Source organism: Papio anubis, unplaced genomic scaffold (assembly GCF_008728515.1).
Source record: "Papio anubis isolate 15944 unplaced genomic scaffold, Panubis1.0 scaffold205, whole genome shotgun sequence".
NCBI classification, from domain to species: domain Eukaryota; kingdom Metazoa; phylum Chordata; class Mammalia; order Primates; family Cercopithecidae; genus Papio; species Papio anubis.
In genome coordinates this window covers 17597-37180 of record NW_022162077.1, presented here as the reverse complement: position 1 = coordinate 37180, position 19584 = coordinate 17597, and the positions used below count along the sequence as shown (strand labels likewise).

Here is a 19584-nt window from a genome sequence, read left to right as displayed (position 1 = left end):
TATCTGTCTTTAGATTCCCAGAGTTTAGCAAAGTGCTTGCAATATGGTAGGCATCTAATCAAACTAATACAATTCAAACTAACAACAGATGATGCTATTTTTCTGAAGCTGAGATGACACCCTGTCTGGGAAAACAGGAGTGGTACTGGGGGCAGTGGGGTGATTTCTCGCAATCTCTTAGTTCTCTGTGTTTTTCTCTACTAACGTCCTCTTTTGCACAGCATGCTGTCGCTTCACTTGATCTTCAGTTGGTGGGAGCCTGTGTTTAGTCAGCCTCTTTTCTCATCTATTCCTTGTTACAAAAGTGGAAAGGATGGAGCTGACATGAATATAACGCAAACAAAAAGCAGGCAGTGAAATTATTTGGTGGTACTCAGTGACACAGTTGCCACTTGATGTTCTAGAACATACTTGTATTCTTTCTTTACATTATCAAAAAAATGCTTTAAAATTATTGTCAAAATGAAATAAAATTTAAAAATACCCTTGTATAAAACTGGAGAACAAGTCAAAGAGTAGCCTGTAGCCTGGATGGAAATGTCTTAAGTGGTTTCAACTTGGGTCAGGCCGGACGTTCATATCACACCATTTACACACAGTCACTCCCATTCTCTGCCTAGTCACAGCTTTAGCCCTGCAGAATATTAATTTTCTAAAGCATGATAACAACATCTGTCATTCATGCGGCATTTAATGTCTCGGATACTATTATTTCCATTTTATTACTTAACCCGTGTACAACCCAGTTAATTTCTTAAGTCTGCCTCTGTTTTTTAGTGTTTACACTTCTACAGGGCTAAATATAATGGTGTTGCTTTACCAACAGTCTTTTTTCTTCCACTTATTGTTCATTTCCTTCCATCCCTGTTTTTTTTCTGGGGCCTATAACTGTGCTGTCTGTTTCAATGGCTAAGATGTCTGATATTTAGAATTTCTCTTTGATGCTATGAAATTACCTTCTCCTCTCATTACTCTGAAACAACTTCAGGTTTACTGACTTCAAAGTAGAACATGCTCTTTGATGGGATTTGCCATTAACTTGATGTTCCTTCATGAAGAGATACTACTGCAGTTCCTTGGGCTGGAGGTTGGTACCAGGAAGATCAAAGCCCCATAACTGATTCCAGGAAGGGCCAGTGGGCGGTGCAGCTGCCATGCAATCTGCTGGCACCATTAACTTCTCTAAACATGCTGTTGGCCATAAGGGATTGCTAGTAAAAAAAAAAACCCAGACATGCAAACAGATAATATATGACCATTGCTAACTAACTAAAAGTAATTATTTAGAACAAGTGGACATCTACATTGTCTTTTGTTCCTTAGAAGAATAATTGTTCAAGTGTGGTAATTTTATTTTTATTGTTGACAGTAATATAATCCTTTAGGACTTATGTTAATAATGGTAGTTTCAGTATTTTCATTTGCATTTCCACTGCCATGTTTGTTTTCTAGAACGTTGCTTATAATGACTTATAATATCCCTGCCAGGCAGCATCTCTTCCCATTTATCTAGTTATGTATTTATCAGTTTATTTCTTTGTATTTTAAGAGGCAAGTTCTCACTGTGTTGCCCAGGCTGGAGCGCAGTGGCTGCAGGCACAGTCCCACTGCTGATCAGCTCGGGAGCCTTCACCTGCTTCATGTAGGAGCTGGGCTAGTTCGCTCCTCCTTAAGCAACCTGGTGGTCCTCCGCTTAGAGAGATCACCATTTGATGCTAAAATTTGTTCAGACACCTGATCATCATAGCGCACCCCTGGGCCCCATGGATCCCCCCACCTCAGCCTCCTGAATAGCTGGGACTGCCCAGCCGTAGTTTTATTTGCTTTTCTACACTTCATTTGCAATGATAGATTCATTATTCCTTTAAACTGTATGTGTTTTCACAGACTCCTGGCTTAGTCTATGAATGTACCTCTATTTCCACTTCTAGCCTGGGGATCGGTTGTAGGTTCTCCCAGAGTTGCTGCTCAAGTGCAGAATAAAGCCATGAGCACAGATGGCCTTGGGCCCTTCTTGACACCTGTTTTTCCATGCACCTTTGCATGCTACTCTTCTTGCCACTCCTTAAAGGCTAACATTATCCACAGATTGGTTCTAGGTCTTCTATCCTGCTCCCAAGCTCTCTCTCAGCCTTTTATCCACTTCCATGGGTTTTCAGTAGCATTTACACGCTGGCTGATAACTTTCAAATATGTATCTGCAGCCCAGCTCCAACCTCTGGTACCAACCTCTCTTCACTGGCTCTGTGAACACTTAAAACTCAGTTGTCTATCTTCTCATTTTCCATTGTCTTCTATCTTATAAAACGATACCAACAGCCACCTATTGACTGAAACCCGATTCTGTCTCCTAAATGTTTTGAATTTCTGTCTTTCCCTCCAGCTTAGCCTAAATGAGCACCAGCCTCCTAAATCAGCTGTTCATCTCTGGTCTTGACCTTTCCAGTTTTTAGTCCACACAATAATCAGGATGATTCCTAGGAAAAACATGCACATCCGATTGTTCAAACATGCTTAAAGCCACACCCAAGACACTAGGATTGGTTCCCAGAGCCCTTAGAAAAATAAATTCCCTATGCTTTACTGCCTGCCCAGGCCTTTGAGGGCATCTCTCAAGAACAAAAGGGAACTCCCAGATTCTTTTGCCAGAACCCTATGAGTCCTTGACGCATCTCTCTCCCTTGCCCTCCATGTCCAGTGAATCACGAAATTCTGTATTCTTCCCTCCACATTACACCTTGCCTGATTTCAGCTCTCTCCAGCTCTACTACCGACTTAATCTAAACTTGGTGTCCCACGGAATATGGAAATTGCCTTCCAAGTTTAGGTCATTCTGTGTCTGCTCATAGCTGACATACTACGTTATATTCTCCGCACTGCAACTCAAGTTACCTTTTAAAAATGCTGAACTAATACAATTATGTTCCTGTTTAATACCATCAGTGGCTTTCCATTGTTCCTAAAATAACATCCAGACTCCCAGCAAGGCCTGGAGGAGCTTGTCCCTGGATAACTCTCCAGTGCCACCTCTTGCTGCCATCACCTGCTACCTGTCCACTGTCAATTGTATCAAGCTTCTTACTGACTCAAAGCCTTTATGCCTGTGGTCTCCCCTGCTTGAAATGCTCCTTCCCCGTGTTCTCAACTGGCTATTTACTCCTCCTCCTTTGGATCTTAGTTTAAATGACGGTTCCTAGGCCCTCACTCTAAATTTGGTTCCTCATTATAACTTCCCAGGAAGCCTATGACTTCATGTGCTATAGTCACTTTTCATAATGTATCTGTATTTGTCTTATTAGAGGCCTAATTTCCTTTTTCCTCATTAGACTTCAGGCTACACCGGGGTAAGATACATTCATTGCTGTAACATTAGCAACTAATACAGAGCCAGGGACATACTAAGTGCACCATAGCTTTGCATTGAGTGAATGAATGAATGAAGCAATTCAGAAAAATGTCTGATAGATGATAACAAAATCCAAATAATGAATCCAAATTTCAGATATTTATTTCTCTCTTATACTAGCCATCCAGGCAAGGCAGGTATCTTGGAGATTATATTGTTATAAATTGTAGTATTAAAAATTATAATAACTCTAGTAAAAACAGCAAATATAAGATTTTACAGTTACGTTTCCATTCTTCCATCTGATATTTGATGCATCTTTATGTAGTAGAAGGGCAGTTATTAACACCCAGATATTCCAAGTGAGCAATCTGAGAAGACACCAAGGTCCGGCAGTACAGGAGCTACAAATAATACCAGAGACAGGGAGAGGACTCCAGTCCTCTGACTATCAATTCCATGTTCTTGATGGGTAATAACTGCCGAGGTTTTATAAAGGATAATTATATTGATACTTGTTTTGACATATTGCTACATTGATTGATGGCAGCAGCTTCTTTTCTCCTTTCAGAGAGATGGCATCAAGCCTCATTGTATTGTATTTAAACATTTAGTGTTTGATTCTGTGCCTTCCCCCTTTTTATCGTGCCACCTTTAATTATCCTCAACTTCAGAGTTCTTTAAATCACTGCACTTTCTTTGATATTAATGAAAACCTAGAACAGTCCTCTTCCTGTTGTTTTCTCAAGTGGTTAGTGTCCTTTCCATCTCTTTTTTTTTTTAATATTTATTTATTTTTTATTATTATTATACTTTAAGTTCTAGGGTACATGTGCATAACGTGCAGGTTTGTTACATATGTATACTTGTGCCATGTTGCTGTGCTGCACCCATCAACTCGTCAGCACCCATCAACTCGTCATTTACATCAGGTATAACTCCCAATGCAATCCCTCCCTCCTCCCCCCTCCCCATGATAGGCCCCGGTGTGTGATGTTCCCCTTCCCAAGTCCAAGTGATCTCATTGTTCAGTTCCCACCTATGAGTGAGAACATGCGGTGTTTGGTTTTCTGTTCTTGTGATAGTTTGCTAAGAATGATGGTTTCCAGCTGCATCCATGTTCCTACAAAGGACACAAACTCATCCTTTTTTATGGCTGCATAGTATTCCATGGTGTATATGTGCCACATATTCTTAATCCAATCTGTCACTGATGGACATTTGGGTTGATTCCAAGTCTTTGCTATTGTGAATAGTGCCGCAATAAACATATGTGTGCATGTCTTTATAGCAGCATGATTTATAATCCTTTGGGTATATACCTAGTAATGGGATGGCTGGGTCATATGGTACATCTAGTTCTAGATCCTTGAGGAATCGCCATACTGTTTTCCATAATGGTTGAACTAGTTTACAATCCCACCAACAGTGTAAAAGCGTTCCTATTTCTCCACATCCTCTCCAGCACCTGTTGTTTCCTGACTTTTTAATGATCGCCATTCTAACTGGTGTGAGATGGTATCTCATTGTGGTTTTGATTTGCATTTCTCTGATGGCCAGTGATGATGAGCATTTTTTCACGTGTCTGTTGGCTGTATGAATGTCTTCTTTAATTCCCAGTCCACTAGCGCAGATTTTAAGGGCTCACATCCCACTCCATGCTACTGTTTTAGTATTTTCACTAGATAATACTCAAACATGGCTTTTGTCTGATTCACGTTTCTGTTACATTGAGATTGGGCTTCTATTCCTTTGTAAGTCATGGCAATAATTCATGAAATAAAAAGTATTGAAGGTTGACTGCATAAATAACCAAGAAGAGCTTGGTTCGCCACTTTTTTGTCCCTTAATGGTGGAAAATTTGGTCAGGAAGGGCATCTGGGAGTGGTGGATTCTTTTCTAAAATGTTAATACTTGGAGTACAGCCCAGATAATTAACAGAATTCTAAACTGTTCTTTTCATGAAGATTTCTTTTATAATGTCCCAAGTGAAAATCATTTTTTATTACTCATAGGTAATTCTTTATTCATGCATTTTCTGTTACATTTTCTTATCACTTAGTCTTCAAATAGTTTTATACGTCATTCAGACTCTGTCTTACATAGCTATGCTATTACCAGTCAGTCCTCTTCTTATTCATCGTTCTAGCTTCACTAATTAGGTTGAACCATATATTTGCCAATTTTGTAGATCAAATACAGTTGAATATTAGCAGTTTCATATGGATTAACTGAGTGCTGTACCGTTTTCTGTAGGAACAACAGATGGCAAGTGGAGGTTTCCAATAAAACAAAATTAATAGTGACTGGACAAAAGAAGCAAATTTTATTTTCTCCCTTCGAAAATTTTACCTGTCCTTGATTAGAATTTGAGACATGGGAAATTTTCATAACTCCTGAGATGGTCCAAGTTTGTATTGCTTCATTGGTGTGCTAATGAAGTTAGAACTACTTACCTCTCTAAAGTTCCTTTAATTGTTCTACCACTTTTTACATATACATTCTGTGCTAGTTTGCATCACTGGCACCAATTCTGCACCTGTCCCTTGCCAGCGCCTGTGAGTGGCGTATGCTTCCCTGCCCCCTGATTTTTGAGCCGGCCATGTGACTGACTTTGGCTAATCGTAGGCAGAGTCCAGTCTATGGTGTATCCACTGTCCTCCTCTGTGTCTACCATTACCCTGATATAAGCATGCCTGAACTATGAATTCCAGTATAATGAAGAGAGATACATACTTTACATATTTTGAAGCTGTTTCATTACATGCATATAGATTGGAAATTGTTTTATCTTCCTTAAAATTGATTTTTTGTAATTATGAAATATCCTTGTTTATTTCTAATGCCTCCTGCCTATAAGTCTGCATTCTCTTATGATAGTACTGTATAGCTATACCAGATTTCTTTTGGTTAGTGTTTTCATGGAATATCTTTTCCATTCTTTCCTTTCAAACTTTTTGTCTTCATATGTAAGGACTCTTTCTTTATTATTTAAACCCAGTCTGGAAATCATTGAGTTTTAGTTGGTATATTTAGTCCACTTATATTAGATGTAATTACTGACATATGTGAAATTGTAGATGACATGTTACTCTCTGTTTTATATTTGGTTCACTTGTTTTATTCTCCTCTTTCTCTCCTCTTCTTTTGAGTTAATCGAGTTTAATTTTTCCAGTTTTTCCGCTATTGTTTCCTGTTTTAATTTTGTTCCCCTGGGTACTTGAACTACTACTTTTATCACTTTCCAAACAATACTAGGATTTAAGTACAACTTATGTTAGTTAAACCCCTCCGACCTTGTGCTATCTTGACACATTTTAGTTTCATACATACATGTATGTATTTTTTTATTTTTAAATCACAAAATTTAATATTATAATTTTTTTTGCAATCAGTATTCACTTGAATTTACTCACATATTTACCTTCTCTGCATTTTCATGCTCTTTCTGAATCGAATTCTTTCAGCTACAAAGACTCCTTTTAATATTTGTCTTAGCCCAGTTCTACTGGTAATAAATTGTCATATAGCTTTTGTCATATAGCTTGAAAATCGTGTTTATTTTATATGAATTTTTGAAGGCTATTTCAGCTTGCTGGAAAATACGATCTGTAGTTATTTTCTTTTGGCCTTTTAAAAATGGCATTCTAGTGTTTTCATGATGTTTATTAAGAAATCAATAGGCAATTGATTTTCATCCTATAAGGGAAATGTGTATTTTTCTTCTGGTTACTTTTGAGAATTTATTCTTTGTCTTTGATTTTCAGCACTTTTACCTTGATGTAGCTATTTTAGTTTTCATTGAATTTGTCCTCTTTGGATTTCACTAAATTTCCTTTTTCTATGAATTGATTATTAGATTGGGTAATTCTTCACTGTTATTTCTTCAAAACATTGCCTCTGTCTCGCATTTCCTTTCCTCCTTTCTGAGACTCTAATTACATCTGTCTGAGATGTTTATAACTTATTTTCTTTCTTTCTCTCTCTCTACTCCCTCCCCCTTCCTCTCTCTCTCCCTCTCCTCTTTCATCCTTTCTATTTACGCTGCAGTCTAGACATTGCATACTGCTTTATCTTCTATACTACTAATCAGATCTTCTGCTATGGCCAGTCTATGGTTAAATATACCAATGAGTTACTTAGTTACTGCAATTTTCAGTTTTGCAATTTCTATTGATATATTCTAGTGAAATTCCTTATCTTGCTGTCTATTTTCTTGGAAATATTAATCACAGTTATTTTAAAGATTTTTAGTTAACTTCAATATCTGGATTATCTCTTGATCTTTTCCATTGTCTCGTTTTTGTCTTGTTTCTGTTTTGATGTCTTGATAATTTTGGCTGAATTCTGGACATTTTGGACGAAAATCTGTAGAGGCTAGAGAAGACAAAATGATCCCCCAGAGAATCCCCAGCCCAGCCTCCGATAGGCTTCTAGATGAGGCACAGATCTTAATTCAAATAAGCATTTAGCTGACTCAGTGCAGCGCCTCAGCCCCCATGAGGCCTAGTTGATATCTTATATCTGGAGTCCGGTGCTTCAGTTGTCCCAACTGAGATTTGAGGGCTTTTACCAAAATGTTTCTTTGAAAATCTCTGAATTCTGCCATCTGCCTCCTAATTATGATGAGTCTACAGCGACCCTACTTCGTGACCGAGCCTCATAGCTGTCCTGTCACTTTCTGCTTGGCCACCTTGTCTCTTGTCCATTGCTCCTTAGGAGTTGACTGGTGCTTCAAAAGTAAAAGCAGAAAGAATGTTCTGAGCTTTTCTTCTAAGATCTTTACATTCTCGAGTCCTGGCCGTCCTAGAAGATCTTTAAAACTTTCAAGAAGATTATTTCAACTTTACTTGATACACATTTTCTACTTGTCCTTGGTAGGAAGTGTGGTCTTCTGAATGTTTGCTTGTCATAACTGAAAATATAACTGCATTTCTTTTAATGCCATGGGAAATGTATTGAAGAAAACAAAGTGTATGTGATTTTTTCATATAATAATGTGTTTATAATACAATGTACTTAATATTTTGGAAAATTTTTCTGTAAAATACTAAAGTGCTAATTAAATTTCAACAAATATTTTTAAAAAGTAAATAAAGCTGGTCACAGTGGCTCATGCCTGTAATCCCAGCACTTTAGGAGGCCAAGGCAGGCAGATTGCTTGATTGCCTAGCCTGGGCAACATAGCAAAAACTCCATCTCTACAAAAAATACAAAAATTATCTGGACATGGTGGTGTGTGCCTGTAGTCCCAGCTATTCAGTAGGCTGAGGTGTGAGGATCACTTGATCCCAGGGAGGTCAAGGCTGCAGTGAGCCAAGATCATGCCACTGCACTTCAGCCTGGGCAACAGAGTGAGACCCTGTCTCAAAAAAAAAAAAGAAAATGTTTTAATAAAAAAGTAAAATAAATAGAAACCCAAAATAAGATGAAAAAGTAAATCCATGTCCATCAGAAATAAGTAAGTTGAAGAACTGGAATGTGAACCTACTCACAGAGGATTCCAGACTCTGTGTAGTCGACTGTTTATCTCTACCAGGAAATGGGAGAAGGAGAAAAGAGAGAGGAAAGAAAAGAAATAGAGAGGAGAGATCACGCATGAAAATTAAAGAGAGAGATCAAGGCCTTTACTGAGAATGTAGAACCAAGGCATGTTTTCCCTGAGTTCCTCTTACTATGCCCAGAAGGAAAGAATGTATGTGAGTGAATAAAGGCAAATATTTCCTAGGAAAGCTTTGTGTATTCACCGATTGCAGGATTCAGTATTCTTATCCTCCCCAAATTGATCTACAGAATCCAATACACCTATTCTAACTTATTATTATATTAAAAGGAATCATCACTAGTCTTTAGAGAAATAAAAAAAATCACAATGAGAAACCACTATACACCTAGCAGAATGGCTAGAATTACAAAGAGTGAAAACACCAAGTGTTTGGCAAAGCTATGGAATTCTCATACATTGCTGGTGGGAAATGTGAAAATGATGCTATCACTTTGGAAGACAATTTGGCATTCTTCTAAGCTAAATATACACTTAACATATAACTCAGCAATTCCACTCCCATGTATTTACCTGGGAGAAATGAATGCATATGTCAACACAAAGATGTATGTGTGAATGTTCCTAGCAGCTTTATTTATAAAGTTTAAACCTGGAAACAGTCCAAATGTCTATCAGCAGGTAAATGGATAAACAAGTTGTCAAGCAGTTGAATACCCCAAGCTATAAGAAAGAACACACTGTTGATATATGCAACAGCGTGCATGTATCTCAGAAACATTACACTTAGCAAAGGAACCCAGACACAAAAGAATACATACACATTATACAATTCTATGAAATTTTGGAACTGACAGAACTAATCTGTAGTTACAGAATGTAGATCACTGGTTTCCTGGGTCTGGGTCTGGTTGACAGTGTTGGGGGTTTGATACAAATGGCAATTAGTGAGTTGATATGAAATTGCCTATACCTTGATTTTTTGGCAATAACTTAGGTATATATATTTGTTAAAACTCATTGAACTGTAACCTTAAATTTATTGAATATAAATTATAACTCTGTGAAAATGATATTCATGTTTCCATATTGGAATCGTGGGGGTTTTTGTTTTGTTTTTGAGAGGGAGTCTCTCTCTGTCGCCCAGGCTGGAGTGCAGTGGTGTGATCTTGGCTCACTGCAACCTCTGCCTCCTGGGTTCAAGCTGTTCTCCCACCTCAGCCTCCTGAGTAGCTGAGATTACAGGCATGCACCACCACACCCAGCTGATTTTTTTGGTATTTTTAGTAGATGGGGTTTTACCATGTTGGCCAGGCTGTTCTTGAACTCCTAACCTCAAATGATCCGCCCACCTTTGCCTCCCAAAGTGCTGGGATTACGCCTGGCCCCATGTTGGAATTAATATTCAATTTATTTAGAGAGTAAACTGTAATTTGCCCATTATCCCTGATAAATCATCCTGAAGCCTTCGTGCCTCACAGCTACCTAGTTCACTTATTAAATATGCAAACCCCTGGGTCTCACCCACAGAAATCCTGATTCCTGGTCTGGTTGAGGCTCACGTTCTAAAGTCTCCGAGTGATCACTCCTAGTCGATCTGAATGAGGGTGGCTGATAGAACACTTTAAGAAAATTTCTGTGGAATAGTGTTTTGTTTTTTTTTCTTTTGTAAGACATCAGTGTTTGCACCCTATAGAATCTTGCTGTTTTCAAACAATATTTTCCTCTCAATGTTGATGTGTTTCTCCTGAAAAGGCAGTACAAGGTAGGATGGGGATGGCATGCCTGTGCTTCGAATGACAGTGAGAAGCAGAAAAGTAGTAATGAGAAGCCAGAATTAAGAGTACATTCTGGGTGTGGAAAATGTGAAAGGAGGCCAGGCGGGGTGGCTCATGCCTGTAATCCCAGCGCTTTGCGAAGCTGAGGCAGGAAGATTGCTTAAGCCCAGGAATTCCAGACCAGCCTTGGCATCATAGTGAGACCCCGTCTCTAGAAAAAAATTAAAAAATTAGCCAGGCATTGTAGTGCATGCCTGTAGTCCCAGCTACTTGGGAGGCTGAGGCTGGAGGATCACTCGGTCCAAGGAGGTCAAGGCTGCAGTGAGCTATGAAGGGACCACTGCACTACAGCATGGGCAACAGAGTGAGTCTCTGTTTCTAATAAAAGTAAAATGTGAAGGTAAAATATGGTATAAGGAAATAAGGGAAATAGCAACTCAAAATTACTTATATCTTAGCTTTTCAGAGACTTCATACTTTGCAGGAGTCTAAAGCAGGTAGACTCCTTCCTTATCGTTTCTTAGAAGTCATTCTGGACCAGATGCCTGTTTACAGAAGCATCACAGTGAATGTGGCAGAAACAATCATATTTCAGGATTATATGTCCTCTTTTCTATACTGTGGGCTCCTTGAAAGTAATTCATTGCCTTCTGCATTTTTATATTTCACCAAGCATATGGAAGGCCTTCAGTGAATATTAGCTGTATGAATTAGGACATAACACATTTTAGCAAAATTACTTCTGACACAGTTCTTCCTAGACATGTGAATATTTTGTATGGCAAAGTTCTTTATCTTACAAGAATTAGCATTTGGGAACTTTGTGAACATATCTGTCCTTAGCTCTTCCAGTATTCTTTGAGGAAGCGTGGCGAAGACATTATAATTGCACCAATAATCTTCAAGTATCATTTAAAAACCCTCATGGTCCTCTAACACAAGAAAATGAGACAGACATGTTAATACTTCTGAGTAAGATTGATTGAAGTGAGTCAGCCCAGGAACAAGCTGGCTGGCAGAGAAGGAGCTGTGTAACTGTGGATGAATGGTTGCAAATCTCTTCTTCCTGATGGAAACTGAAGATTTCCTAGGTCCTTCAGAACTTAAATCTGCTATCATTTTAAGGTGTCTACTTTCCTATAAATCGCCTATGTGCTATTTTAAACTAATTTCTACCTCTTTTCTCTGCCCAGTGCCCTGACAATAATAATGAGGCAGATGTCCACTGAGGGCACCCCATATGCCCAGCACTGTTGTAAAGTACAAATATTAACTCATTTAACCCTCACAACAACCTTGTGAGAGAGGAGTGTATGTGTTCTCACTTCACATATGAGGAAACTGAGGCACAGAGAGGCTATGTAACTTTCCCAGGATGGAACCGGGATTCAGGCCCACACAGTACTCTAGTGTACTAGGAAATGTAGCTCCTGATCTAATGGTGACAAACTAACGTGTCGGGTTCACATTGCTAATACTGATAGAGATTCAGCAGTCACAACTATAATCTTAATTAATAAAGCTAATAATTTTAAACTAAATTCATATAAAATTAGAAAAGCACTTCCTACTTTGAACCACAAGCTAAGTTTTCTTGATTCATTTTGAATGGCAAGTCTTTTATTCTGAAAACTTTGAGGAACGTTGGATTTTACTGTAAACAAAATAAGTGACATTTTTCCATTATCCCACTACATTTCCTATTTATACAATTGAATTTCATACAAAGGATTTTTTTCCAACAGGTTTCTGATAAAAGATTATATTAAATGTGTTACTGGAATTATTTTATTTTAGTGTTTTATTCAAATATATATTGTAGGGGAATATTTTTATTGATTGTGGCTAGGTAGGAGAACTGTTTTTTTCTTGAGACGGAGTCGTGCTTTGTTGCCCAGGTTGGAGTGCGTGGCACAATCACTGCAGACTGCAGCCTCAACCTCCCGGGCTCAAGCGATCCTCCAACCTCACCCTTCCAAGTAGCTGGAACTATAGGCAAGTGTAACCAATCTTGCCATGCTGCCCAGGCTGGTCTCCAACTCTTGGGCTCAAGTGATCTGCCCGTGTCAGCCTCCCAAAGCGTTGGCATTACAGGCATGAGCCACTGCACCTGACCAGTTGGGAGAACTTTTCTTTGCTCTTGCAAGTGTTTTAAAATGCTAAAAGTATGACTTTTGTGGACAAGTGGGAAGAGAGGTTACCTTTTAACATTACTTCTAAGCACCAAGACTTGAAATTTTGCTTCTCCAGTGGGAGGATCTTATTCAAGAGGGACTATGTGGGAGTTGTCCCTCTCCAGTGCTGATCTTGGCGAGCTCATTGCTGTTGACTTACTGAACTCTATGCTTTCCATCCCAAACATCGTTTTTTGTTTCATATTTTTATGTATTGACTTCATAAATCATAGTTGAGTGTTTTATGCTTTTTAGGAAGTTTGAATTTGCAATTCATTCGTCCGTTTTTATTTTAAAATATGCATAATGAGCTATATTATTTCTAGATACAAGCACTAGCAGTTACAATGAAGAGAAAATCAAGGTATCAGCTAAAGGACAAAAGAATTTCAAGGTCATTGCTTTATGTCTCTTTTAGTTGATATTTTTTTACTATTCTATTTGCCTGAGGGAAACATTCCAGGAAATACACTTCACATGCCTTAGAAGATCAATACTGCTGTTGGAGAGTAATAGTAAACATAGACTGAAAAAAGAAACGTATAGGTTGCAGTAATCCAGAAAAAACCTTTTTGGGAAGAAAACTTTTTTGTAGTCAACTGAAAAAAATAGCTCAAATATTAGCATTTTCTTTAAGCAACAAATAAAGACATGATAAAAACTGAAGTATTAGGGCATTGCTAAAAATGTGGAAGTCTGTAGTCAATCTTTTTCAAGTTTCCCTTAGTTTATGGCCATGGAATAATAATCTTAGATATCTTCATTTACATTTGACAGAGAGTTTTGTTTTTATCATGAATGTATAATAAGTTATATAACAAGGAATAATTGTTTAGTTTATACACAATTTACTCAGAATGTGTTTATTCATCATGCACTTGATACATTAATTCCATATGAGTACATTAGCCCAATGTGAGAAAATCAAACTTCTAAATTTTTAAATGATACATAAAATGGACAATTCTTGAAGTGCAGTTTATTATATATAGTTCAGATAATGTGAATGAAATGGATAGCCATGCAAAAAATACTAGTAATATTTTTTTGAAATTAAATATAATTAAACAAATAATGCCATCTTATTGACTTGAATGACATCAGCTAGTCAGCTTCAAATAGTTTCATATCTCACTGGATTTTCATGCATCATTTATTAAATAAATATATGTTTCAAAGGACAATTGCTTATTTTTCTTTTTACTTTTGAAAAAGATTTTCTGGGTAATTTTGACAAATATCAAATATTATTTTTTATTACTGATAAAATAAAACAACTTGTTTTTTGATGAGCTGAACATATGTGACATTTATAGTGAATTATAAGACCTGACAGAGTGCTGAGAGAGTGTGGCAGCATTGGAGTTCTGACAAGCTGCAGCAGGAAGAACCAAACCAGAGGTGTTAAGGCCGTGCTCTCTCAACAAAGCATCCAGGAAAACAAAACCTCTGTGCCTTTATCTGTCAGGGCTCTCCAGAGAAACGGAACCAACAGGATGTGTGTGTGGGGGGGTGTGTGTGTGTGTGTAGAGAGAGAGAGTTATTTAAGGAATTGGCTTACTTGATTGTAGGGACTGGCAAGTCCTAAGTAAGAGTTGATATTGCAGCTGGAGTCCAAAGGTTGTCTGGAGGCAAAATTCCTTCCTCCCTAGAGAACTTCAGGTTTCTTTCTTTCTTTTACAGCCTTCAACTGATTGGATGAGGCCCACCCACATTATGGAGTTTAACCTGCTTTACTCAATGTCTACTGATTTATTATTGATTACCTCTAAAAAATACCTGCACAGCAACATCGAGTATTTAACCAAAAACTGTTTACCATGGCCTAGCCAAGTTGACGCATTGCAGTTCTCATTAGCAGTACTGTTAGCCGAGGGTTGAGAAAAATATTACATGTCATCTCATTTAAAATACATTTACTACATGTCTAAAGCAGTATTTAATAAGTATGATATGTGTGTGTTTCTGTATCTTTACAAACAGACAAAATCTTTAGTAAAGTAGGTACATGTGTAAGAATCAAGAGAAGCCAAAGCTACTGGGAATGAATAAAGGTATTTAAATTGAGTGACACTGGTATTTAATATATGATAGACTGGATTAAGAAAATGTGGCACATATACATCATGGAATACTATGCAACCATAAAAAAGGATTGAGTTTATGTCCTTTGTAGGGACATGGATGAAGCTGGAAACCATCATTCTCAGCAAACTATCGCAAGAACAAAAAATCAAACACTGCATGTTCTCACTCATAGGTGGGAACTGAACAATGAGAACACTTGGACACAGGAAGGGGAACATCACACACCGGGGCCTGTTGTGGGGTGGGGGGAGGGATAGCATTAGGAGATACACCTAATGTAAAAGACAAGTCAATAGGTACAGCCCACCAACATGGCGCATGTATACATATGTAACAAACCAGCACGTTGTGCACATGTACCCTAGAACTTAAAGTGTAATAAAAAAAATAAAATAATGACCTTAAAATAAAGACTTTATGTAGTAAAATACAACTTCTTTCCTGATTGTTTTTAATCAAATAGAATGAGAAGAAATGGGCTGCTTTTATCTTAAAGATAAGAACCATTGGGAGTAGATTAATAAAAGCATTTCTCGCTGATGAAGTTTGAGAAAATGTTAGAAAAATCTAACAGTGGATATTACGTATATCAACTCATGATGCCAACAGAAAATATATTATTGTCAGTTGTTTCCTTCAATGAATGGATTAGAAATGCAATGTGTGTCTATGTGTGTGTGGTGTGGCATATTGATGCACACATTTTCAGTGTGCTACTGTATGGCATATTTATATTTAGAATTTCTTTTTAATATCCTCTTTCCTAGAATCTGAGGTGGTTTATTTTGATGGACAAAGTGCTCTGCTGTACAAACTTGATAAAAAACCTTTAAAACCAGTAAGGGACGTTATTTCTTTGAAATTTAAAGCCATACAGAGCAATGGAATTCTACTTCACAGAGAAGGACAACATGGAAATCACATTACTCTGGAATTAATTAAAGGAAAACTTGTCTTTTTTCTTAATTCAGGTAAAAAAATACTTGAACTTTTATACCGGTAGTTTAAAAAAATCTGTTTACATGGAAGTACATTTGTTGGTACTCAGTCTTTTCATAGTTAGATAAAATGACCGTATAATTCATCATCTAAACCAGAACACTTTTAAGAAAAAAAAAATACACAAGTGATAGTTACTCTGGGACAGTAAGCACAAAGTAGAACTGCAATGAACAAATGTAAATGAAAGTTTAAGAGCATTACTAACAGATGCATGTAATATGTACATATCCTAAGTATGATTTCTGTAAACAGCCTATATTGTGACAGACTATGCAAGAAGATCACCATATATGTGTATAATATATATGTAATATACGATTACACATATCATAAAAACAAGAATGGATCATTATAAAATTATGAGATAATGCTGATAATGAGGTTCTAAGAAAGAAAATATTTGCAGTGTAAATATAAATGTCATGAATAATAGAAAAAATAAATTACTAAGAAAAATTTCAACGAAGTGTAGAATTGAACTTAAAGAAATAAAAACAGTGTAAGGATGTTGTGTTCAAGATAAGGAGAAAGTGAGAAAACAACTCTGTAAGATGGAAAGTTGGAAGCAAACTGTGATGCTCAACTAAAAAAGGGAAGCCATGATTTTGAGCAGAAATAACTGAGTGTTTTTTCCCCTCTCCTTTCAGGCAATGCTAAGCTGCCTACCACTATTGCTCCTGTGACCCTCACCCTGGGCAGCCTGCTGGACGACCAGCACTGGCATTCTGTCCTCATTGAGCTCCTCGACACGCAGGTCAACTTCACTGTGGACAAACACACTCATCATTTCCAAGCAAAGGGAGAATCCAGTTACTTGGATCTTAATTTTGAGGTTCTTATAGATATATAGTTTAAATTAAATATAACCTGAAAAATAAGCTAACTGCATAGAAAAATGCCATTTTATAGTTATTCATGACTAAGTTGACTAATAGTAATAGGTATGTCTGTCCTAGTGCTATGAAACTGTTTATGCCTTCTAATAGGTCAATTTATTATTATAGATCATCTTTTCCACCTTGAAAGGAAGTAAACAGTCAGTGTTAGGTTTAGGAAATCTACAAATGAAGAAATATCAAAGCAGCAAGCAATGTTATTAAATGTATTCATTTGAATACATTTCATTTGAAATTTCATCTGGTATATTACACTTGTTGTTTGACTATGCAGATTCCTGGGGGATTTTTTTCTTGTCTTGGTGCAATCCTAACCAACATAGCGTTATCTAGGATCACTTTGAGAAGTTAACAAGATATACACCAATAGATATATTAAATAACAAGAAAGTCAGAAGCTCACATATAAATAATTTCCTGATATTTTTTAAGGCATTCATTCTTTTTGCAACCCATTGCCCATATATATCTAAGCTACACTGTTAAATAGCATCTATTCTTCCCGTCCTTCATAGGACACCTTAAAGTGTATGAAGGATCAGAACAAACCAGAAAAACTATGATATTTAAGTGACTTTGGCATATAATATTAAACTGAAGATACTAGTCCTATATCAGATTATTCAGTTTTATTACTTTAACCATGTAATAGCAGAAGATAATATCTAATGCACAGGTTGGCATCAGGCCAAGTTTGGCCATTTTTTAATAAAAAAATTAAAAGCCTGTTTTTGTTCAAAAGAGAAAGTTTTATTGGAACATAGTCTCTTTCTTTATGTATTGTCTATGGCCACATTGGTACTCCAGTGTCAGAGTTGTGTATTGCAAAAGAGATCCTCTGACCCACAAAACAACATTTACTACATGGCTGAAAAATGTTCGATGTGGTAGAAGATGTGTGTTGACTTCTTCCTTTAAGTTTGTTCAGAACTGTCTGGTGCCAGAAATGAAGGTATTAACAGCTGCCACTATGATAGAACACTTCATTTGGAATTAGCAAGCATGGAAATATAAGATAATGGGAATGGATTTGTGACAGTTAGTACTAGAGCTATTATAGATGCTTTAAACACGTAATCTGAAAATCACTAAACAATGTTATTTCTGTCATTTTTCTTTCTAAGATCAGCTTTGGGGGAGTTCCGACACCTGGAAGAGCACGGGCATTCACACGTAAAAGCTTTCATGGCTGTTTAGAAAATCTGTATTATAATGGAGTGGATGTTACCGAATTAGCCAAGAAACACAAACCACAGATCCTCATGATGGTAAGGAAGCCTAATGGGAAGGAAAGAAAAAAGGACATTTTATCATTTGCATTTTAAAATTATTCATGTGAAGTCTCCATTTCATATAATATTTTAAGAATCAACTCTTACTTTAACAGCTGCCCATTTAATATAGTAATTTATTTTTATTTTTTATTTTTATTTTTTGAGACAGAGTCTCCCTCTTGTCTCCCAGGCTGGAGTGCAGTGGCACAATCTCAGCTCACTGCAACCTCTGCCTCCCGGGTTCAAGCAATTCTCCTGCCTCAGCCTCCTGAGTAGCTGGGATTACAGGTGCCCGCCACCACGCCCAGCTAATTTTTGTACTTTTAGTAGAGATGGGGTTTCGCCATGTTGGCCAGGCTGGTAACGAACTCCTGATCTTAGGTGATCTGTCCACCTCGGCCTCCCAAAATGCTGGAATTACAGGCGTGAGCCACTGTGCCCGGCCATCTTTTTTTTTTTTTTTTTTTTTTTCTTCGAGATGCAGTCTTGCTCTGTTGCCCAGGCTAGAGTGCAGTGGTACAATATTGGCTCATTGCAACCTCTGCCTCCCGGGTTTAAGCCATTCTTCTGCCTCAGCCTTCCGAGTGGCTGGGACTACAGGTGTGTGCCACCATGCCTGGCTAATTTCTTTTAGTAGAGACGGGGTTTCGCCACATTGGCCAGGCTGGTCTCGAACTCCTGGGCTCAGACAATACACTCGCTTCGGCCTCCCAGAATGCTGGGATTACAGGCATAAGCCACCATACCCAGCCTAATACAGTAATTTTTTATTATGCATAAAAAGTTATAAAGTAAATATGCCTCTTGGGACATAGTTGTTTCATTTTTATATGAAATAAAATAACTTTCTATTTTTACATGGAAATCAGAATGCATATGCCTCACGTGTTTTTGGTGTTATTATTCACAGGAGACCAATTATTTTGCAATGGCAATCCCTAATGATCTATTCCCTAGTCAACTGGAAATACTTCCAAATCAGTTAGTAAACTTCTTTCAATGTTTAAAGTTTGAAATATCTAAGCTGGGGTTAAAGGGAAAGCTCCTGTTTAGTTGTCAGTGTCTCTCAGAAGCACATCATGGGAATATTCATTCGTATTGTTGTACAAATGTTTCCTTTCCTGTTTTGTGCTGGAGGAGTTGGCTCATGGGTTGCAGGACCAAAACCTGAAAACATCTCTGACTCTGTGTCACCAGGCCACACGATGAATACATCACTTAGGTTAGCATGAGAAAAAGGGAAAAACGGCTGTGAAGCCCATGAACTTTCCAAGAAGGTAAAGGAGAAAAAAAAAAGCAAAGATGGGTTTGAAGTCTTAAGTTCTACTATGAACAGCACCATGCTGAGATCATAAAAATGAAAAATACCATCAAGATACATGAAAAAGGAAACACCAGAGGGAACATTGATAACAAGACTCCACAGAGCACAGCTTCCTTTGACAAGATGAAAAAGAAATGAAAAGAGGAAGGAGATCAATGGAACAGCCCCTCTACCTAAAGTTTCTGTCCGTGGAGAAACT

General features: G+C 37.5%; 1 protein-coding gene across 1 annotated transcript in view; it reads left to right on the top strand.

Moving 5' to 3' along the window:
- The window catches only part of CNTNAP3C (contactin associated protein family member 3C), a 121544-nt gene that overhangs the window by 93267 nt on the left and 8693 nt on the right, over positions 1 to 19584 (top strand). Inside the window, exons 4-6 of the mRNA XM_031661622.1 lie at positions 15657 to 15860; positions 16539 to 16723; positions 17912 to 18055. Coding sequence (XP_031517482.1) covers positions 15657 to 15860; positions 16539 to 16723; positions 17912 to 18055 — 533 coding nt within the window. The remainder of the gene's footprint in view (positions 1 to 15656; positions 15861 to 16538; positions 16724 to 17911; positions 18056 to 19584) is intronic.